At 46.8% G+C, this 23,368-nt stretch overlaps 2 protein-coding genes across 4 annotated transcripts in view; one reads left to right on the forward strand and one right to left on the reverse strand.

The window, feature by feature from the left end:
- Positions 1-1,126: 1,126 nt before the first annotated feature.
- Positions 1,127-13,181, reverse strand: DFFA (DNA fragmentation factor subunit alpha). Its single transcript, XM_002750276.6, has 6 exons — positions 13,004-13,181; positions 9,782-9,943; positions 7,183-7,325; positions 3,835-4,024; positions 3,480-3,631; positions 1,127-2,406 (listed from the first exon to the last, which is right to left on the reverse strand). The coding sequence occupies exons 1-6, from the start codon at positions 13,137-13,139 to the stop codon at positions 2,194-2,196; spliced, it is 996 nt and encodes a 331-aa protein (XP_002750322.1). The 5' UTR covers positions 13,140-13,181; the 3' UTR covers positions 1,127-2,193.
- Positions 13,182-15,594: 2,413 nt separating this feature from the next.
- PEX14 (peroxisomal biogenesis factor 14) overlaps positions 15,595-23,368 on the forward strand; it is a 148,394-nt gene continuing 140,620 nt past the window's right edge. For all 3 annotated transcript variants that reach the window (XM_035307699.3, XM_035307700.3, XM_035307702.3), the window contains exon 1: positions 15,595-15,651. In XM_035307699.3, coding sequence (XP_035163590.1) covers positions 15,616-15,651 — 36 coding nt within the window. In that variant the 5' untranslated portion in view covers positions 15,595-15,615. The remainder of the gene's footprint in view (positions 15,652-23,368) is intronic.

A 23,368-nucleotide genomic window follows, 5' to 3' on the forward strand; every position in this document is an offset into this window, starting at 1 on the left:
AGTTTTAATGTCCCCTAGATTTCCTAGGAATGTAGGTACTTGTAAATCCAGGACAGATACGTTTACTCTTGTGGGAAATCCCATTACTGAGGGCAATGCTGCTGGTGGCATTGGAGCTGACAATCACTATGCCCATGTGCCAGCTAGCCTGCCAGATGCATGGCGATTCCATCAGTGCAAACATCTGACAGTCACTTTATTGGAAATTATTTTCCTTTAAATAGTACATTCCTGAAATAGTACATTTGGGGCATTATATTGATGCTGCTGTAAGGATGAGTGTAGGTAGATTATCAGTGATGGCTTCTTAGTAAGGGATATTTTATGTATTTTTAGTAGAGATAGGGTTTCACCAGGTTGGCCAGGCTGGTCTCAAACTCCTGACCTCAGATGATCCACGAATCTCAGCCTCCCAAAGTGCTGGGATTACAGGCATGAACCACTGCACCTGGACTATTGTGATTTTTTTTTTTTTTTTTGAGACGGAGTTTCGCTGTTGTTACCCAGACTGGAGTGCAATGGCATGATCTCAGCTCACCACAACCTCCACCTTCTGGGTTCAAGCAATTCTCCTGCCTCAGCCTCCCAAGTAGCTGGGACTACAGGCGCGCACCACCATGCCCAGCTAATTTTTGTATTTTTAGTAGAGACGGGGTTTCACCTTGTTGACCAGGATGGTCTCGATCTCTTAACCTTGTGATCCACCCGCCTCAGCCTCCCGAAGTGCTGGGATTATAGGGTGAGCCACTGTGCCCGGCCGATATTTCTTTACTTAATAACTAGCCAATAAATCTCTTAATAGTATTCTGTTTTGCTCTAAGCATGCATAAAAAATGGCCGGGTAAGTCCGTGATAACTCATCACCTTTTCCCTGCAAAGAGAGTGTACTGCAGATTAGCAAACCTGCAGAACCAGTCTGTACAGAGACAAGAAGAAGACAAGCCAGGCCTCCTCTGCTTCATACCGAGACTTGCAGTCACAGCACATGGAAATTGCTTTAATGACCTTTTATACCCCCTGCTGATAAAACAATTAGAAAACTTAAAAGAGTTTCACAGTGGTGAGATATAATTTCACAATACTGAATTAGATATTAGAAATGGACTCTACGTATGTCCCTGTGGTCTACAAGCTTAATATGTATCTTTATTTATTTTTTTAACAGCACTTTCCAGGCAAATATATAATCTTTAAACAAACAAATAGAAAAATTCGTTAACTGCAGAAACAAGTTTGTGGCCATAATCAACACTCTATAATGTCACTGTCTCCACCATTATCTGTGCTTAAAATTCTGCAGTACTATCTTCAGAATAAGGATGAGTCTCAAGTATGACCATTTCTTTTCAATACCCTTGACAATTACCTTTTTTTTTTTTTAAAGTAGGGTGTTACTCTTATCATCCAGGCTGGGGTGCGGTGGCATGATCAGAGCTCACTGCAGTCTTGAACTCCTGGGCTCAAGCGATCCTCTCACCTCAGCCTCCTGAGTAGCTAGGACTATAGGTCAGTGCCACTATGTCTGGCTAACTTAAAAAAAATTTTTTTTATAGAGACAGGGTCTTACGGCTGGGCACAGTGGCTCATACCTGTAATTCCAGCTACTTAGGAAGGTGAGGCAGGAGCATCGCTTGACCCCAGAGATGGAGGTTCAAACTAATTTTTATATTTTTAGTAGAGATGGGGTTTCACCATGTTGGCCAGGTTGGTCTTAATCTCCTGATCTCAGGTGATCCGCTTGCCTCGGCCTCCCAAAGTTCTGGGATTATAGGTGTGAGCCACTGCCCTGGCCTTTCCTTTTTTTTTAACTGATCACATCAAAGATTTCAGTGCTAAACAAACCTTTTTCTTTTTTAAAATTGTTTCATGTGGAGCTAAATGTTAGGCAGTGCACCCAGAGTCACCACCAATTACTTTTAAACAGAGAACATAAGAATATGTAGAGGAGGTGGGATATTGTTGGTGCAGCTATATCATTCGAAATTGGCAGAAGTCCTGAAGCTGGTAGGGCTGAAATTAAAAAAAAAAAAGACAGAATTGGTGGAAGGCGTATGTTGAGACCTGGAATAGCTTCTCTGGAACACACTCTAAGGCAGGGGGCAGAGTAGTACATAGGTAGTCAAATGCTCAGGCTGAGGGTGAATACCGATAACAGAAACAAGGCCGCGCGTTTCCTTGGTGCACTTCCCGCTGCTATGTGGGATCCTGTCTGGCTCGCTTAGGATTCTGCGGTTCTCCAGGTAGTGAGGGCTTCCTTGCAGAGATGCTCCGGAGAGAATGCAGGCTCTGCATCTGCTGCAGGCGCAGGGCGAGCTCCCGGTCACAGGCCTCTTGAACAGTCTCCGTCTTCTCTATGTCCCAGTTCAAAGCAACAGCCAGTGCTCTGGGGTCTTCCTTGGTAACCAACTGCAGCAAGAATAAGAACCCCTGAGAACTGAGGCGTTGTGCGCGCCTCACCTGCTGCTCTCCTGAGTCTCTTTTGGGGAGTGAGATGAGGCAGTATCCGTTTTTTTTTTGAGACGGAGTTTCGCTGTTGTTACTCAGGCTTGAGTGCGATGGCGTGATCTCGGCTCACCGCAACCTCCGCCTTCTGGGTTCAAGCGATTCTCCTGCCTCAGCCTCCCAAGTAGCTGGGACTACAGGCACGCACCACCATGCCCAGCTAATTTTTGTATTTTTAGTAGAGACGGGGTTTCACCTTGTTGACCAAGATGGTCTTGATCTCTTGACCTCGTGATCCACCCGCCTTGGCCTCTCAAAGCGCTGGGATTACAGGCATGAGCCACCACGCCCGGCCGGCAGTATCTGTTTATGTTGCCTCTTTACATTGAAATGCCAGGTTTCCTTTACCATCAATTGGCATGGGCCTTTTCTTACACCGACAGGAAGAAGTCCTTGGAAAGTTTACTTGGAGCAACCCCAAAGTCCTCCACCCTCAGGAAATGCAGCCAAGCTCAAGTCAACCGTTTCCTTCCTTTCTATCTACAACCGGGAGGCACTTGTGACAGGGACAAGGACAAAGAATCAGAAGTAGTACCCGCCTTGACGGGTTCCCTTCCTCAAGCTTTTAGTTCTCTGGTCTTAGCCAGCAGGCGATGATTCCCTCAAGTTTGCCTTTTCATGTGACATTAACAGACCTCAGGATAGACTATGGATCTTCTTTGACCATGGAAAGAGCCAGAAGCCGTCTCGGAAGATTGGGCCCTGCTATTCTTCCCTGTCAGGAACAGTCACTTCATTACCAGCCTTGGACCAGAGTCTGTTTGATGATCTGAGGAAGTATATGCATTTTTCTTTAAAGCTATTTTGATTTAGATTAATGAGATGTTTGTAGATGCTCTGGCATATTATAGGCAAACTGGCAGCTAGGATTCACAGGCTGCAGAGGTGAACCAAAGGCCCCACATGCCTCTGCACGACAATACTACATCCCAGGGCAGGTCCTTCTCTGTAGCTCAGTGACCCTGGTTTCTGCCCACCTCCAAATCCTGGCTAGATAAGCTCAGTTCTGGAGCTGGCTTCTCCCTCAGTGCAGTAAGGATGTGGCTCGCCAGTGCAACATCCGAGGAGGCCTCTCCGCTGATACCAGTGTCTACTGCATCCGCCTCCTCACCGAAGGCAACTTTGGACTCTGCAAAGGAGGCACGAGACAGAGCAGACATGGAGTGACCCTACAGCCACGTGACCAACCTACCAGAATAACTGGCCAGGCAAGACAGGAACGAGCCCTTCCAGCACCCCAGCCGCCATGACTGCAGTGTCTCTAGCTGCATTACAAATACAGTGTCCTCTAGAGGGACACCTCCATCAGCCCCGAATTCTCAGGAGTCCTACCTTCCTGCTTTGACAAGAGGCTGCCCTCTTTCTCCAAAGCCTGGAGGTACAGCTGCAGGAGCTGCTTGGACCGGCGCGCTTCCTCTCTCTGGTCAAGCACCTGCTGGAGTGTGTGCTGCAGCCCCTGGACGGTGGCACAACTTTGGCGTAGTTCCTGCGCCAGATCTGAGCAGGGAACGTCAACAAGCATCTAACAAACAAACACAGACTCTGAGAAATCTATAAGGACTTCCTTCTTATTTTTATTTATTGATCTATTTTGAGACGGAGTCTTGCTCTGTCACCCAGGCCATAGTGCAATGGTGTGATGTTGGCTCACTGCAACCTCTGCCTCCCAGGTTCAAGCCATTCTCCTGACTCAACCTCCTGAGTAGCTGGGATTACAGGCATGCACTACCACACCCAGCTAATTTTGTATTTTTAGTAAAGACGGGCTTTTTACATTTTTATTTATTTATTTATTTTTTGAGACGGAGTTTCGCTCTTCTTGCCCAGGCTGGAGTGCAATGGCACGATCTCAGCTCACCGCAACCTCCGCCTCCTGGGTTCAAGCAATTCTCCTGCCTCAGCCTCCCGAGTAGCTAGGACTACAGGCGCGCACCACCATGCCCAGCTAATTTTTGTATTTTTAGTAGAGACGGGGTTTCACCTCGTTGACCAGGACGGTCTCGATCTCTTGACGTCGTGATCTACCCGCCGCGGCCTCCCAAAGTGCTGGGATTATAGGCGTGAGCCACCATGCCCAGCCTTATTTTTATTTTTTTAAGACAGGGTTTCACCATGTTGGTCAGGCTGGTCTTGAACTCCTGACCTCAGGTGATCTGCCCAAAGTGCTTGGATTACAGGCATGGGCCACTACGCCCAGCCCAGTAAAGATGGGCTTTTACCACGTTGGCCAGGCTGCTCCCGAACTCCTGACCTCAAGTGATCTACATGCTGTGGCCTCCCAAAGTGCTGGGATTATAGGCATGAGCCACCACCCTGGGCTACAGGGACTTTCTAAACACGGTGTTCGACCTCTCAAATACATTCATTTCAGAACTCACTGCATCCACTTCCCAGAGTTACCTACTATGATGGTTGGCTGAGAGTCAAGAGAAAAGCATGTGATTTTCCTAATTTTCTTCTACTGTTAACATTGTAAAAAAGGGTCATTGGGTGTAGTGGCTCACACCAATAATCCCAGCACTCTGGGAGGCTGAGGCAGGAAGACTGCTTGAGTCTAGGAGTTTAAGAGTTGCTTAAGTCTAGGAGTCTAGGAGTTGCTTAGGCAACATGGTGAAACCCTGTCTTTACCAAAAATATAAAAATTAGCCAGACATGGTGAAGTATGCCTGTGGTCCCAGCTACTTGGGAGGCTGAGGTGGGAGGATCACTTGAGTCCAGGGGGCAGAGGTTGCAGTGAGCCAAGATCGCACCACTGCACTCCAACCTGGGTGACCGAGCCCGACCTTGTCTGAAAACAAACAGTAACAAACAAATGAAAGTAAAACAAACACAAAACACCAAGAAATCATTTCCTCAGAGGTTTTCCTCCATGTTCCAATCTAAGTAGCCCCACATCACTCTCTGATACCACCCTGTCTGATACGCTTTCTGTTTTTTCCTGCCTTTCATCAGAATACAAGTTCTGTTAGAGCAGAGACTGTGTCTGGCTTGTTCATCACTGTATGCCCAGTGCGTGGAACCATGACAGGTACAGGATGGAGCTCAATAAATATTTTTGGGGCTGGGCACAGAGGCTCATATCAATAATCCCAGCACTTTGGGAGGCCACGGTGGGAGGATTGGTTGAGCCCAGGAGTTCAAGACCAGCCTAGGCAACATGTGAAGACCCTGTCTCTATAAAAAATTAATTATTTTATCTTTTTGAGACAGAGTCTGGCTCTGTTGCCCAGCTTGGTAGAGTCATGGCTCACTGAAGCCTTGGCCACCTGGGCTCAAGTGATCCTCCCGCCTCAGTTTTCTGAGTAGCTGGAACTACAGGCACGTGCCACAAGACCCAGCTAATTTTCGTAATTTTGGTAGAGATAGGGTTTTACTACATTTCCTGGGCTGGTTTGGAACTCCTGAACGCAGGTAATCTGCTCGCCTTGGCCTCCCAAAGTGCTAGGATTACAGGTATGAGCCACTGCACCTGGCCTACAAAAACTTAAAAACAACAAAATAGCCAATGTGGTGGCGCACGCCTGTAGTCTCAGCTACCCGAGAGGCTGAGGTAGGACTGGTCAAGCCCAGGAGGTCGAGGAGGCCATGAACTATGATCATGCCACTGCACTGAGCAACAGAGCAAAGAGAAAATTCCTTTGAATGAAACTGTCTCAAAGAGAAAATTCCTTTGAATGAAAACATACTATTTATCTTACTAGTGAGAAAATGCAAGGAGAGAAGCTAAGCTGCTGGCCCAAAGTCGTAGTGATAGTGCTGGGATGTGAAGCCAGCTACTCCAACGCTACATTCCCTAGCACGGCACCCCTGACCCCAGCGTCTACCTAACTATGTTTAGGCTGGCTCCTGGGTACCTGTATTTAAAAAAAAATCCGGCCAGGTGCGGTGGCACACACCTGTAATCCCAGCACCTTGGGAGGCCGAGGCGGGTGGATCAGGAGTTCGAGACCATCCTGGTCAACATGATGAAACCTTGTCTCTACCAAAAATACAAAAATTAGTCGGGTGTGTTGGTGTGTACCTGTAATCCCAGCTACCTGGTACGCTGAGGTGCTGAGGCAGGACAATCACTTGAACTCAGGAGGTGGAGACTGCAGTGAACTGAGATTGTGCCATTGCACTCCAGCCTAGGCGACAGTGACTGTCTCAAAAAAAAAAAAAAAAATGGCGGGCACGATGGCTCTTGCCTGTAATTCCAGCATGTTGGGAAGCCAAGGTGGGTGGATCATAAGGTCAGGAGTTTGAGACCAGCCTGGCCAACATGGTGAAACCCCATCTGTACTAAAAATACAAAAATTAGCCAGATACAGTGGCAGGTGCCTGTGATCTGAGCTACTTGGGAGGCTGAGGAAGGAGAATTGCTTGACCCAGGAGTGAGAGGTTGCAGTGAGCTGAGATTGCGCCACTGCACTCCAGCCTGGGTGACAGAGTAAGACTCCATCTCAAAAAAAAAAAAAGAAAAAGAAAAAGAAAAAAATCCACAGATAATTCTGCTTTGTGATGAGGGTTGAAAAATTACTCTAGGTGAGAATGAGAAGATGAAACATCTTAGCTGTAATATAAAAATTATTTAAAAATTAAGATTAAAACAAAGAAATCACTGTGGCAAGTATGGAGGCTAAGAAGGTGCTGGGCGGCAGAGGCTGATGAGCGTTGCTGCAGGCTGTGGAGGAGGCTTACCTGGAGGTCCTCCTCGGACAGGAGGATGATGCTGGACAGGTCTTCCTTCAGCTGCCTGGCCACATTCTTCCACTTCGCCCCTGCCCCGCTGTCTGTTTCATCTACATCAAAGGACTCTTGGGAAATCCAAGCTGTACCTCCATCTGACACATGGGAGCAAATGCCAGTCACAGAACAACCTGAAGTGCTGCTTTCACCTCCTCCCCCAGCACACACCGCCCTCTTGAGGGTCTAGATTAATTTCAATGGGAGAGAAGCATCTTATCTCAAGGATTCACAGGAGGGCCAATCTCCATCTAGGACCTTGATTTTTCCCTCATCTTTCATCTTTTTTTTTTTTGAGAAGGAGTCTCACTCTGTTACCGAGGCTGGAGTACAATGCGCGATCTCAGCTCACTGTAACCTCCATCTTCCGGGTTCAATTGATTTTCCACTCTCAGCCTTCTGAGTAGCTGGGATTACAGGTGCCCAACACCATGCCCAGCTAATTTTTATATTTTTATTAGAGATAGAGTTTCACCATGTTGGCCAGGCTGGTCTCAAACCTCTGACTTCAAGTGATCTGCCCACCTCAGTCTCCCAAAGTGCTGGGATTACGGGCGTGAGCAACCGCACCCGGCTGGCCTCTTTCATCTTTGTTTCTGTGTGCAACAGCTCTGTATTCTTCCATAGAAAGAAGCCATTTAAACCCAATGTATGATCATACATACACAGAATCCTCTCACACTTCCTTTTTTGGCCTGTGTGAACGAGACAGTCATTCTTGGCACCACTTCTCTGGTGGCTGGGGATTGGTCCCTGCTTTCAGTGAGGGAGCTGTAGCCATTGATTGCTGTCCCTTAGGCCTGAGTACAAAGGTGGCTGGCAGAGCCATGCTGTAGGATGATTTCCTCAATTTTGTGGCACACTTCAAGACACTTTTTTTTTTTGGAGGCAGAGTCTTGCTCTGCTGCCAGGTTGGAGTGCAGTGGCACAATCTTGGCTCACTACAAACTCCACCTCGGTTCAAGCGATTCTCCTGCCTCAGCCTCCTGAGTAGCTGGGACTACAGGAGCATGCCACCACACCCAGCTAGTTTTTTTTGTATTTTAGTAGAGACAGGGTTTCACCATGTTGGCCAGGATGGTCTCGATCTCCTGACCTCGTGATTTACACTTGGCCTCCCAAAGCGCTGGGATCACAGGCATGAGCCACCACACCTGGCTGATACTTTTTGTTTTTAAGTCCCTCCCTAAAACTAACCCCCTCTCAAGACACTTCTTGATCCTTGGTCACTAATGTTAGTCCCCTTTGTATCTCCTGTGATGATGATGACAGTGACAGGTAACATTTATTGAGTCCTTAACTATGTGCCAGTTAAGATCTAAATGTTTCATATCAGTGGTTCTCAAGGAGGAGAGATTCTGCCCCTCAGGAGACGTCTGACAATATCTGGAGTCATTTACTCTTGGTTATTACAGGTAGGGGGGAGTTCCTGACATCTCAGATGCTGCTAACCATCCCACAATATATAAAGCATCCACCCTCCAGCCCCAAATGTCACCAGTATCGTTGAGAAACCCTGGTTTGATATGTACTATATTATCTTTACAACAATCCTAGGAGACAGGTACTGTAATTATTATGTCAACAAGACACCGAGGGATGATGAATTTGCACAAGGACACCTGGTTAGTAAATGGCAGAGGTGGGATCCAGACCTAACCAGCCAGACTGCAGCCTGCAGTACTGAGCTCCCTGCCAAGCTGCATTTTATTTTATTTATTTATTTTTTTGAGATGGAGTTTCGCTGTTGTTACCCAGACTGGAGTACAATGGCATGATCTTGGCTTACCGCAACCTCCGCCTCCTGTGTTCAAGCAATTCTCCTGCCTCAGCCTCCTGAGTAGCTGGGACTACAGGCACGCACCACCATGCCTAGCTAATTTTTGTATTTTTAGTAGAGATGGGGTTTCACCTTGTTGACCAGGATGGTCTCAATCTCTTGACCTAATGATTCATCCGCCTTGGCCTCCCAAAGTGCTGGGATTATAGGTGTGAGCCACCTCGCCCAGCTGGCCAAGCTGCATTTTACTTGCTGTCTGTCTGTGAGTTAGTTGAGAACTGGGCTCACGTCTCATTCATCTTTTTTTTTTTTTGAGACTGAGTTTCACTCTGTTGTCCAGGCTGGAGTGCAGTGGCACCATCTCAGCTCACTGCAACCACCACCTCCCAGGTTCAAGCAATTCTCCTGCCTCAGCCTCTCAAGTAGCTGGGATTGTAGATGCCTGCTACCATGCCTAATTTTTTTTTTGTATTTTCAGTAGAGATGGGGTTTTGCTATGTTGGCCAGGCTGCTTTCAAACTTCTGACCTCAGCTGATCTGCCCGCCTCGGCCTCCTAAAGTGCTGGGATTACAGGTGTGAGCCATTGTGCCTGGCCTCATTCACCTTTACCCCCAGGACTCAGCACCATGTCTGGCACGTAGAAAGTACTCAGTAAATGTCTGTTGAACAAATGCTTAAAAAGCCAGACAAATGGCAATTGTCTGTGCAGTGAAAGTAATCATGCTGGATGCTGTACTGTATAGGCTGTTTTGTATGTGACTAGAATTTCTTACCTGAATTGCTGTATGCCCACTTCTCATTACTGGCCAATGCCACAAACTTAGTATTGGAAGGTAGACATAGAAAGTAATCGTCATCATCCACTATGGTGCCATCCTCTGCCAGGACCAGGGTGATTGGTGTCAGGGACTTATCAATGGCCAGAATGTCACAGGCTGAAAAGAATAAAATATTTGGCAACTGACAAAATAGCCATAAGGAAATTACATCTTTCCCTGCATCTCAAGTATGTATGCCTCCAGAGCTGGGCAGAGCTCCTGGAAGGTCATACCTAGAACAATGACCATAACTTCTAGCACTAATAGAACACTTAGCACATGCCTGACACTGTTCTATGTGTTCCTTTCTTTTTTTAGTAGCATGGTCTCACTCTGTCACCCAGGCTGGAGTGCAGTGGTGTGATCTCAGCTCACTGCAACCTCTGCCTCCCAGGGTCAAGCGATTCTCGTACCTCAGCCTCCCGAGTAGCGGGGATTACAAGTGTGCACCACCATGTCTGGCTAATTTTTGTATTTTTAGTAGAGACGGGGTTTCACCGTGTTGACCAGGCTGGTCTTGAACTCCTAACCTCAAGTAATCTGCCTGCCTCAGCCTCCCAAAGTGCTGGGATTAGAGGTGTGAATCACCGCGCCTGGCCCTGCATGCTTTTCATAAATGGTATTTAATGTCATCATAATATTGTAAGGTAGGTACTATTACTAGTTCTGTTTTTTTTTTTTTGAGATGGAGTTTCGCTCTTGTTACCCAGGCTGGAGTGCAATGGCGAGATCTCGGCTCACCGCAACCTCCGCCTCCTGGGTTCAGGCAATTCTCCTGCCTCAGCCTCCTGAGTAGCTGGGATTAAAGGCATGCGCTACCATGCCCAGCTAATTTTTTGTATTTTTAGTAGAGATGGGGTTTCACCATGTTGACCAGGATGGTCTCAATCTGTTGATCTCGTAATCCACCCGCCTCGGCCTCCCAAAGTGCTGGGATTACAGGCTTGAGCCACCATGCCCGGCCACTAGGTCTGTTTTATAAATGATGAACCCAAGGCTCAGAGAGGTTAAGTAACTTGTCCAAGACCACACAATAAGTGGCAAGGCTGGGATGTAAACTCATAGTCTGGCTCCTGAAAGTATGTTTACTCCAGCACTCATGTATGGTAGGCATCTGAGTTTTTTCTCTGTGTTGCTCTGCCTCCCAGGCTGGAGTGCAGTGGCACAATCTCAGCTCACTGCAGCTTCTGCCTCCTGGGTTCTACTGATTCTCCTGCCTCAGCCTCCCGAGTAGCTGGGATTACAGGCACATGCCACCACACCCGGGTAGTTTTAGTATTTTAGTAGAGATGCAGTTTCCCCATGTTGGCCAGGCTGGTCTTGAACTCCTGACCACAGGTGATCCACACACATCAGTCTTCCAAAGTGCTGGAATTACAGGCATGAGCCACTGTGCCCGGCTGGCATTTGAATTTTTACTGGAATGAACAATTAATCAAGGTCTGGTTTGATTCCTTGTGAACAAGCAGTCTTTCATTCGTTTATTCAGTTGTTCTCTTAAATTCTATGTGTGACAAGTGTCAAAAAATACACCAAAAAACAAAGAAAGAAAATTATTTTTGTTTTCTACAGTATCTTCCCTAGCAGCTTCTTTTCTAACCTATGGGAAAGTATAAGAGAAGCAGAAGCTAATGTCAGTAACTTTTCAGATCGTTATCAGTGGGCGAGAGGCTTTCTCCAGGACAGGTCTGTACTATCCCATTTAGTGACAGCAATGCTTCAAATACTAATGGGACTGGACTGAGCAGAAATAGCCAAGAGACTATAAATTCCCTTCAGCAGTGTTGTCTACCACCCAATAGAACAGCAAGGCATGTATGGGCTGCTGCTGCAGAGAACACCTGCCTCTGTGCCTCGAGCATCCAGTCAAGGCACAGAAGCGGAATTAGAAGTGAATTAGAACGGCTGGACGTGGTGGCTCATGCCTACAATGCCAGCACTTTGGGAGGCTGTGGTGGGTGGATCATGAGGTCAAGAGATCAAGACCATCCTGGCCAACATGGTGAAACCCCATCTCTACTAAAAATACAAAAATTAGCTAGTGTCGGCTGGGCGCAGTGTCTCGTGCCTGTAATCCCAGCTGAGATGGGTGGATCACTTGAGGGTGGATCAAGATCAGCCTGGACATCATGGTGAAACCCCTACTAAAATACAAAAAACTAGCCCTGCGTGGTGACACGTGCCTGTAGTCCCACCTACTCAGGAGGCTGAGGCAGGAGAATCTCTTGAACCCGGGGGGTGGAGGTTGCCGTGAACCGAGATTGTGCCACTACACTCCTGCCTGGCGACACAGCAAAACTGCCAGGAAAAAAATACATAAATGCTTATATGCAAAATTCATGTCAGCAAAGCATTTGTAATGCTTTGGCTGTTAATGGGTCTCTGAAAATGTTCTACATGATCTCTGTTGGTGAGTGAAAGGAAGAAACTGTGCCCTCTGACACTGAGACTACATGCCTGGGGCTGCCTCACACATTTAACTTGTAAAACTTCTTTGGGTAACCAGTTTGTTGCTACCGGTTAATAACACTTGTAAGTAGCTTAAATATATCATCTTATTTGAGAGAACCAACAATTCTTTGAAGCAGGACTGTAAATATTAACCCAGTTTGCTGATGAGAAAACTGAGGGTTGAGAGATGGTTAAGTGCAAGGCCAAGCCAGCTGGTAAAGGTATAGGGCCGGTTTCAGAACCTCTGTCGGCTCAGTCACTTAAAATTCACCTTCCTTGTCTGGACCAAAAGAAATGGTCAGTAGCAGCTCCCTCTTTCCTGCACAGGTTCCTGCTAGAGCAGACGGTGGAAACCCCTCCCCACCCCGCCGTGGGCTCAGCTGGGGTCCTTGTACCAGCTGAGTGAACCGGAGTGGCAGGAACGCAATGGGCTCGGCTTGGTCCAACATCTAAGTGATTTCAAGCAGGAGATCTAAGCCAAGTTTGGCTTAATTTGCCCATTGCTACCTGGCTCTCTCCACCACTGTGGAGTCTCACACGAAATTAACTACGCTCAAGCGCCTGAAATCTGTAAATCGCTATGCCCACTCGGACTCTATCTGTCCCAAGGCTACAGCCAAGTTGCAAGAATCCCCAGGTCGCCTCTTCTGACCCCGCCTCGCCCCCGCCGGACGTCCTCGCCAGGCCCCGATTCCCCCAGCCGCTCGCCCGGGTTCCCGAGCTAACCCTTGCTCCTCAGGTCCTCGAGGCAGGAGGCTGCCACGCCGTGCTGTTCGCGGCTGTAGTTGCGGCGCAGCAGACACGGCTTTAGAATCCGGATCTCGCCAGGTTCTGGTGCCCCGGCTTCCCCGGTCACCTCCATCCTCTCCAAGGTGGGACCTGCTCGGCTTCGGGAAACCAATGCAAGCCGGGGCGGCGGTCCTCCTACCCGAACCCCTCTGCCGCCTGCCGGGAGATGTAGTTCGCTCCGTAGCAAATCACACGTGATACCAGGGCACGCCGGGAGTTGTAGTTCTAGTTGCCACTAATCACGTGTGGCGCCGAGGCATGCAGTGAACTGTAGTCTGTGGGTTTAAAGCCGCTTTCGTTGTATTGCGCGACTAAGCCCAGGAGTTGTTTTTTACCTTGTATTTAGGAGGTGCATTCGCGCGTTCACAAAAAGGCCAATAAAGATTTATTTTGCATGACGATACACACGCATGCATGTTCTATTGAATTGAGCATTCCTATTCGCATATGAGATGCATAATGCTAATACAGACGTCCGCACCTTTCCACCCATTCTGTTTCCGGCTTCAACTGTGCAAATTAGTTTGGGGTCTCAGAACAAAATGCTTAAATAAATATAGTAAGCATTAAAGTGTCAAATGCATCGGAGAGGAAAGGGGAAATGTGAACCTCGGGAATGTTAGACATTGTTAAAATGCCTCTTGACAACCTATTCATCCTTGTTTTAGTACTGCTACTATAGAAAAGTTTGTTTTTTTCCTCCTGAAAAATTAACATCTAAGATTGAAAGAATAGTAATAAAGCCGGGCGCGGTGGCTCACGCCTGTAATCCCAGCACTTTGGGAGGCAGAGGCGGGAGTTCAAGACCAGCCTGGCCAACCTAGTGAAACTCCGTCTCTACTAAAAATGCAAAAATTAGCCGGGTATGGTGGCGCGTGCCGTGCGTATAGTCCCAGCTACTCGGAAGGCTGAGGCAGGAGAATCACTTGACCCCGGGAGATGGTGGTTGCAGTGAGCCGAGATCGCGCCACTGCACTCCAGCCTCAGCAATAGAGTGAGACTTTGTCTAAAAAAAAAGTATAGTGAAAAAAAAAATAAAAAAAGTTCCTGTCTTAAAATTACGTAAACTAGAAATAATTATCTGCTCATATTTATTCATTTGGGGCACTCTCTTTTTTTTCCCCTTCTTTTTTCTTTCTTTTTTTTGAGACAGTGTTTCCCTCCGTCTCCCAGGCTGGAGTGCAGTGGCTGATGGCTCACTGCAGTTTTGATCTCCTGGGCTCAAGGAATCCTCTCACCTTATATTTTGTTTACAAAAATGTGGGTGAGGGCTGGGCGCGGTGGCTCACGCCTGTAATCCCAGCACTTTGGGAGGCCAGGGCGGATGAATCGCCTAAGGTCAGGAGTTCCAAACCAGCCTGGCCAACGTGGTGAAATCGATCTGTACTAAAAATACAAAAATTAGCCAGGCGTGGTGGCAGGTGCCTGTAATGCCAGCTACTTGGGAGGCTGAAGAAGGAGAATCGCTTGAACCTGGGAGGCGTAGGTTGCAGTGAGCCGAGACTGTGCCATTGCACTGCAGCCTGGGTGACAAGAGCAAGACTTTGTCTCAAACAAAACAAAACAAAATCGTGGGTGAGGAAATTAGATATTATCTCAAGAAAAGTGTGGGCATTTAAAACAGCCTTTGGTAGAAGGAATTATTAAGTCATCCCTTTTAAGTAGTCTATATCTATCAAACCACAACTATAATATGAGCTCACCGTTAGCTCTAATGTATGTATCCTTTTTCATATAATTTTATTTTAATTTTATTGTCTTATTTTTAGACAGGGCCTCACTCTGTTGCCCAGGCTGGAGTGCAGTGGCATGATCATAGCTCACTGCAGTCTCGACCTCCTGGGCTCAAGGGATCCTCCTGCCTTGGCCTCCTAAAGCATTGGCATTAAAAGTGTGAGCTACTTCGCCTGTTTAGAATTTAGTTTAAAATCTATCAATTCAAAAATAAACAAAAACCAACCAAACAAAACCAGTTCAACCAGGAAGAAATAATGACATTTTGTGGAAGCCTCTTCTCTTTAAAATGCTCCTTTTGTGTTCTCCCAATAGACCTGCACACTTACGGAGTCCTATCCCCACGGTACTGTAATTGTGTGTGTATTTGGCCTGAGCGTGGGAGTAGGGGTTGAATCTTGAATCTTTTTCTTTCGAGCGCCTACCAAAGTTCCTAGCACATGGTAGGCACTCAATGAATGGAACTGAACTTATGTCTAAACATTAATTAATTTCCAAGTTTCTTAGCATTCATCCATTTATTACATACTTGGCAAGTCCCTAAATGTGCTCACGGTACTGTGGAGATGGGCAGAGATTTAATTCAATAAGAATAATACACATATAACAAGATAAAGACTTGGGATCTTCCTGGAAAGCAGAGACTTAACGGAAACTGTGCAAGGTGACCCGGACACCCGGGCTCCACCCTCTGCCCCAGTCTCCCACATCGACGGGCTCTGTTCCGGCTACCTTAGTCTGGGCTGGAGGGCCTGAGCGAGGGCGCCTGGGAGAAACTTCGTCCAGCGGCGGTTGATTAGTCAGGCCTCAGAAAGATGGCGTCCTCGGAGCAGGCAGAGCAGCCGAGCCAGGTAAGGGGAATGGGACTGTGCCGCTGTGCGGCTGAGACCCCGGCTGGAGGGGGCGCTCAGCATACGGCTGGGAGCCGGGTAGGGACCCCGAGTTTCCCAAGCTGGGGACCCCGACCTCTTGCCCCCTCCTGAGCCCCGCCCCTCCCCAGGTCCTCCCCACCCGGCCCCTCCCCCGGTGACCCCTCTTTGACCACATTCCGGAGCCCGGGCTCTGGTGCTTGGCCGTGCCCACGGGTCCCCATTTCCCGCCTGCCAGCACCTCTGGTCCCACTTAAGCTCAGCGGGGAGGTTGACGGGACCCTTGGGAAGTCCCCATCCTTGAGCTGTGAGGGCTTGAGAGGGAGACGATAGATCGCTCCCGGCTGTCCCCTCCGGGGAGGGGCCTGATTCCATCAGGGTTCCCGCTCCGTCACGGCCTCAGCCTCCTGGAGTGGCTGCCAGCCTCTTCATCTTTAGTCACCTTTGCGCCTCTCTCGTCAAGTTGGAGAGTCAGAAATAATACAGTCGAACCCTCTCAGTGCGTTGATAGGAAAGGGACGCACTGTGAACAACAGACGCCACTAAGCTTTTGGCCGAGACCCATCCTCGCTTCCCTGGGTTTGGTTTTGTTGGCTGAGGGCTCCGCTCTAGCTTTTCACCTGCAGATTCAGCCAAATCCCAGTCCAATAAGGGGACCATGAGGACCAGTGTTGACGTCTGTGCCTCTGCGGTCGGGAGGCAGTGGATGATAAGGCCTCCGAAGGGGTTTATAATCCAAAGGTGGGGTGGGGTGGGGTGAGGAGAAAAAGGCTAAGAGAGATCTTACATTTAACTGCATATGTGCTGTCATGTTGAGGACACATTACATCTATATTCTCGTTTAGTGCTCACTGTGCTCGATACAACCTTTATGAAGTGCAGGCTGTTAACCTCTATTTCGCAGAAATGGATACTAAGGGTTTGTGACTTGCCCCAGGTCGTGTGCCCTGTTGAGCCTGTATTGAACCTGTATATGTGACTGCACTAGTCATCCAAACATTTTTGAGTTGAGTTAGGATTAGAATGAGGAAGAAGAAAATAGTTTCAACTTGGGCCTCATTCCTCCTCTTCCATCTCCTTGAAACACCTTCGGGAGTTTTCAGCAGCTGACTAGCATTTCATTTCCTTGGGGCAGAAGACCACTGCTTAGTGTTTCTTACTCTCGTATTCTGCATGTCTGTTACAGGAATTGCACTTAAAAGAGCTGATGTGTTCCCCTATACCAGCTTCTATTAGCGATGTGAATGATTCAGGAAGAAGATGTTGTGATTGTAAAACGTGGGAAATAACAAGGACTGATTCTGGTCTTCTCACTGTCAGATGTTCTGGAGTTTGGCAAGTGTCTTAAGAGGAGGGCCTCTCCTTTCTTGCCTTAGCTCATTTAGTTTGCTGAAATACTGAGGCTTCTTGGGGTCTAGGTTTCTCTGAATTATTTTGTGTTAGGAATACCCACAGGCTGGGATTGAAGGATTTCTTCAGTTCTTGATTTTTTTTTTTTTTTTTTGAGATGGAGTCTTGTTCTGTCACCCAGGCTGGAGTGCAGCAGTACAATCTCAGCTTACTGCAACCTTCACCTCTGGGGTTCGAGTGATTCTCCTGCCTCAGCCTTTCAAGTAGCTGGGATTACAGGCACCTGCCACCACACCTGACTAATTTTTGTATTTTTAGTAGTGATAGGGTTTCACCATGTTGGTCAGGCTGGTCTTGAACTCCTGACTTCAGGTGATCAGCCAGCCTCAGCCTCCCAGAGTGCTAGGATTACAGGTGTGAGCCACTGTGTCCGGCTCAGTTCTTGATTCTTATAGGACATTTAATTTGTCAGTGCTGTAAACAGTACTAAAAATCTTGCCACTTGGAGCCATTGTCATGCCCAAGGATTCTTTTGGTTTTGCAAGTTTGCCCTTCCTGTATATGTGTTTAATAGAACAGGATCTAAGGTTCTTTAAGGGGGCTTGGCCAGCACTTGTTTGAAGCTCTGCTTCTCCTTTCCCCTCCTTTCCAAAGCTGGTAGAGGTAGGATTGCAAAAGAACATGCTGGCACCCTGGGGGAAAACCTTGAACTTTTCACATCAGATTCTGTTGCTATCTAACAAGTAGCAAGCAAATGCACACTTTTTGAGTGAACCAACTCTCTTTGGCAATTGCTTGTTTCATTTTTAAGTCTTGATTAATCCAGTTTCCCATTTCTCCAATTAAAGCAGAGTAGGACTGAAAGAATTGTTTAGCTATTTCCCCCCACCCCTGATTTGTTGGATAGGGTTAGACCTGTGGGGCTGAGCCTGTGTTCTGTCTCTCACAGAAAGTTTGTTAGTTAGCCTTGTCGTATCAGTCTCTGGTTTATAATGATTAAACATGAATAACCTTCTCTCTTCCCTTGAGAGGCAGTGTAGGATAGTGGTTACAAGTATAGGCTCTAAAGCCAGACCCTCTGGCTTGAAATCCTAGCTCCACTAACTTACCAGCAATTTGATTTTAGACACATCTACTTAATTTCTCCATCTGTGAAACAGGGGAAATACTAGGACCTATCTCACAGAGTTGCTCTAAGGACTAAATGAGTTATTTATGTAAAAGTGCCCAGAACAATGCCTGACACAATGTGTTATCTATTATTGTTAATATTATTCCATTTAATAAGTCAGAATTTTCACTCACAAATAGATCTAAACGTTTCCTTAAGTTCTATTGCAGCATCTTTTGGGGTGTGATTTTTTTTATGTGTTGACCACTTGTCTAGTAAAGTTCTTTTATTTGTTCAGAAGTAATTCCTTAAAATGGAAAGGAACCCCCTGGATGCTGGTATTGATGCTAGTTCTCCTTCATGACTTTTGGATTTCAGGAACACGTGTACTTTTTCATAGTGGTATAGTCCATCCTCAAGATGATTTGTTGGAATTTCATTTATTGCTTCCTTTTTTCTCTGTTCCCCACATTGCTCTGTTTTATGTGGTTGATCTATTGATTGATTGATTGAGACAGGGTCTCACTCTGTCACCAGAGTATGGTGGTGTGATTATGACTCACTGCATCCTTGACCTCCTGGGTTCAGGCAGTCCTTTTGTCTCAGCCTCCCGAGTAACTGGGACTACTGGTGTGCCCCACCATGCCTGGCTAATATATTTTTAAAACATTTTTTGTAGAGGTGCATTCCTGGCTAGGTGTGATGACTCATACCTGTAATCTCAGCACTTTGGGAGGCTGAGGCAGGAAGATCTCTGGAGGCCAGGAGTTTGAGACCAGCCTTTGCAATATAGGGAGACCTCGATCCTACAGAAAATTAAAAAATTAGCCAGGCATGGTAGTGCTTGCCTGTGGTCCCAGCTACTTAGGAGGCTGAGTATCACTTGGGCCTGGGAGGTGAGGCTGCCATGAGTGGTGATTGTGCCACTGCACTCCAGCCTGGGTGAGAGAGGATCCTGTTTAGGGGGAAAAAGAGAGAGAGAGAGACAGAGACACACACACACACACAATGTGCTGAGATTATAAACGTGAGCCACCATGCTCTGCCAACATGGCTGATCTCTCATTGAAGTCCTTTCTAGCATGTACATGTTGTAGCCTGTAGGAATGAGAAACGTTATCTCTATTACTCAGCTTTTCTACTAGCTTTTCTTTCGTCACTGAACAGCAGAGGCATGGTTCAGTCTGATTACTTGACAATTACTGAGTATTGAGTATTATTGTGGAATGTAGATTTCCTATCTGTTGAGGTTCACTGGATATAGTAAATTTTGGATTGAGAGGCTATAGAAGCAGGCAAGGGAGAAGAACACAGTGAAAGACTAGAATAGCATAGCCTCACATCCTGGCAGGCTTTGGTGGAATGTCATCACTCACAAATATTGAACTTATCACTCCACCTTTCTAAGTATGTTTTCTCCTCTGTAAAACGAGAGCAATAATGATTACCCTAAAGCTGGGTGTGGTGGTGCATGCCTGTAGTCCCAGTTACTCAGGAGGCTGAGGCTGGAGGATTGCTAGAGCCCAGGAGTTGGAGTCTGTAGTGCATGATGATCATGCATGTGAATAACCACTGTACTCCAGCCTGGGCAGCAGAGTGAAACCCTATTGCTGGGGAAAAAAAAAAAAATCCTGGCCGGTCGCGGTGGCTCAAGCCTGTAATCCCAGCACTTTGGGAGGCCGAGGCAGGTGGATCATGAGGTCAAGAGATTGAGACCATCCTGGTCAACATGGTGAAACCCCGTCTCTACTAAAAATACAAAAAATTAGCTGGGCATGGTGGTGCGTGCCTGTAATCCCAGCTACTCAGGAGGTTGAGGTAGGAGAATTGCCTGAACCCAGGAGGCGGAGGTTGTGGTGAGCCGAGATGGCACCATTGCACTCCAGCCTGGGTAACAAGAGCGAAACTCCGTCTCAAAAAAAAAAAAAAAATCTCACATGTGAATAACCACTGTACTCCAGCCCAGGCAGCAGAGTGAAACCCCATCGCTGAAAAAAAAAAAAAATGAATAAAACTAAAAATAATTACCCTTTTAGTGTTAACTGAAATCACAGATGTGAAGAGCACCTGGGGCATAGTAAGTGTCCAGTAAGTGTTAGTTTCCTTCTCTAAGTCTTTACATGGAGTTTTGGAAGTCTGTTGAACTCTCGATTAACAGTAGGTCAGACAAGGTATTTGCCCTCTCAAATTTTTTTTTTTTTTTTTTTTGAGACTGAGTCTTCCTCTGTTCCCAGGCTGGAGCGCAGTGGCTCAGTCTTGGCTCACTGCAACCTCTGCCTCCCGGGTTCAAGCAATTCTCCTGCCTCAGCCTCCTGAGTAGCTGGGACTACAGGCGTGCGCCACCACACCTGGCTAATTTTTGCATTTTTAATAGAGAGAGGGGGTTTTGCCGTGTTGGCCAGGCTAGTTTCAAATTCCTGACCTCAGGTGATCCACCTGCCTTAGCCTCCCAAAGTGCTGGGTTTACAGGTGTCAGCCATTATGCCTGGCCATTTTTATATTTTTAGTAGAGACAGGGTTTCACCGTGTTGGCCAGGCTGGTCTTGAACTACTGACCTCAAGTGATCCCCCATCTCGGCCTCCCATAGTGCTGGGATCACATGCGTGAGCCACTGCACCCCGGCCTCAACTTTTTATTTTGAAAAATTTCTCACATTTAGAAAAGTCGGAAGGATAATACTGAGAACTGTAAAATTCTCATAGAAACTTCACTGAGATGTACTGTTCACATTTTGCTGAATTCGCTTTATGTCAGTCTCTTTATGTATCTTTTTTTTGGGAAATATTTGTAATAAGTTACAGACATCAAGGATGTTTCATCCTAGAATATTTCACCTTGTCTCTCATAAGAGTAAGGTTATTCCCCTACATAACTACAATACCATCATCACACAAGGAATTTAAGTATTGGTAAATAATATTATTTAATACAGAATCTGTACTCAGATTTTCCCACTTAAAAGAAAAATATCAGGGGGCTGGGCACGATGGCTGATGCCTGTAATTCCAGCACTTTGGGAGGCCAAGGTGGGCCGATCACAAGGGCAAGAGATCGAGACCATCCTGGCCAACAAGGTGAAACCCCATCTCTACTAAATATACAAAAATTAGCTGGGCGTGGTGGCGCACTCCTGTAGTCCCAGCTACTTGGGAGGCTGAGGCAGGAGAATCGCTTAAAAAAAAACCAGGAGGCAGAGGTTGCAGTGAGCTGAGATTGCGCCATTGCACTCCACAGCCTGGTGACAGAGAGAGACTCTGTATCCAAAAAAAAAAAAAAAAAAAATCAAGATTTAGTGAAGAAACAGAGATTGCAGTGATTTGTCTCTTTAGTTCCTTTCCTTTCCTTTTTCCTTTCCTTCCCTCCCTTTCCTTTCCTTTCTCCCTCCCTCCCTCTTTTCTTCGCTCCCTCTCTCTCTCTCTCTTTCCTTTTCTTTTCTTTTGACAGAGTCTTGCTCTGTTGCCCAGGCTGGAGTGCAGTGGCATGATCTCCACTCACTGCAACCTCCGCCACCTGGGTTCAAGCCATTCTCCTGCCTCAGCCTCCCAAGCAGCTGGGATTACAGGCACCCATCACCACCCAGCTGATTTTTTGTATTATTAGTAGAGATGGGATTTCACTATTTTGGCCAGGCTGGTCTCGAACTCCAAAGATTGCAGGTGTGAGTCACGCCTGGCTAAATTTTGTATTTTTTTTTTTTTTAAGTAGAAGGGTTTTGCCATGTTGGCCAGGCTGGTTTCAAACTCCTGACTTCAGGTGATCCGCCTGCCATTGGCCTTCCAAAGTGCTGGGATTATAGGCATGAGCCACCACTCCTAGCCCTTTTATTTATTTTATTTTATTTTATTTTTTTGAAACAGAGTCCTACACTCTCACCCAGGCTGGAGTGTAGTGGTATTATCTTGGCTCACTGCAACCTCTGCCTTCCAGGTTCAAGTGATTCTCATACCTCATCCTTCCAAGTAGCTGGGATTAGAGGTGTGTGCCACCATGCCTGGCTAATTTTTATATTTTTATTAGAGACAGGGTTTCGCCATGTTGGCCAGGCTGGTCTCAAACTCCTGACCTCAAGCGATCCCCCACTTCAACCTCCTAAAGTGTTGAGATTACAGGTGTGAGCCAACATGCCTGGCCTCTTTAGTTTCTTTAGTCTGCTTTAATCTAGAATGGGTCTGTGATCTTTTAAAAGTTTTAAAAACTTTTTACTGACATTTAGCATATCCCAGAAAGAATGTAAAACATGTATATGTACAGCCTGGTGATTTTTCACAGAGTGAACACACTTGTGTAACCAGTACCCAGCTCAAGAAATCAAACATTACCAGGACCTCAGAAGCCCCCTCATGTCCCTCCCATTGCGATCCCAACTCCCCAAGGATGCCTCATCCTGATTTATAATACCTCAGGTTAATATTGTCTGCCTTAGAACTTTAGGTAAACAAATCATAAAGTACATCTGGCTTCTTTTAAAAAAATTTTTTTTTTTGAGATGGAGTCTTGCTCTTGGAGTCGTGTTCTGTCACCCAGGCTGGAGTGTGGTGGTGCCATCTTGGCTCACTGTAACCTCCACCTTCCAGTTTCAAAGTGATTCTACTGCCTCAGCCCCCGCAGTAGCTGGGATTACAGGTTCCTGCCACCATGCCTGGCTAATTTTTTTGTATTTTAATAGAGACGGGGTTTTTCCATGTTGGCCAGGCTGGTGTCAAACTCCTGACCTCAGGTGATCCACTTGCCTTGGCCTCCCAAAGTCCTAGGATTATAGGCGTGAGCCACTGTGTCCAGCGTTAAATGAGGGTTTTTTTTTTTTTTTTTTTTTGAGATAGGATTTCACTCTGTCGCCCAGTCTGGAGTGGAATGGTATGATCATAGTTCACAATAGCCTTGACCTCCTGCGTTCAAGTGATCCACCAGCCTCAGCCTCCCAAGTAGCTGGGAATATAGTCATGTGTTAATGATGCCCAGCTAATTTTTTATTTTTTATAGAGGTTGGTTCTCGCTCTGTGTGTGTGTGTGTGTGTGTGTTTGTAAAAATTATATGTGTTTGGAGGCCAGGCACAGTGGCTCATGTCTGTAATTTCAGCACTTTGGGAGGCTGAAGCAGGAGGACTGCTTGAGGTCAGGAGTTCGAGACCAGTCTGGGCCACATAGTGAGGCCCTGTCTCTATACAAAATTTAAAAAATTAGTCTGATATGGTGGCACATAGCTGTAGTCCTCGCTTCTCAGGAGTCTGAGGTGGGAG

Source organism: Callithrix jacchus, chromosome 7 (assembly GCF_049354715.1).
Source record: "Callithrix jacchus isolate 240 chromosome 7, calJac240_pri, whole genome shotgun sequence".
NCBI lineage: Eukaryota > Metazoa > Chordata > Mammalia > Primates > Cebidae > Callithrix > Callithrix jacchus.

Coding starts and splice junctions, on each gene's coding strand:
- DFFA (XM_002750276.6), bottom strand. CDS start 13,139: ATGGAGGTGACCGGGGAAGCCGGGGCACCAGAACCTGGCGAGATCCGG. Junction 7,326..9,781: donor GTGGGCATACAGCAATTCAG/GTAAGAAATTCT, acceptor CCCATGTGTCAG/ATGGAGGTACAGCTTGGATT. Junction 4,025..7,182: donor TGTCCGAGGAGGACCTCCAG/GTAAGCCTCCTC, acceptor TTTGTTTGTTAG/ATGCTTGTTGACGTTCCCTG.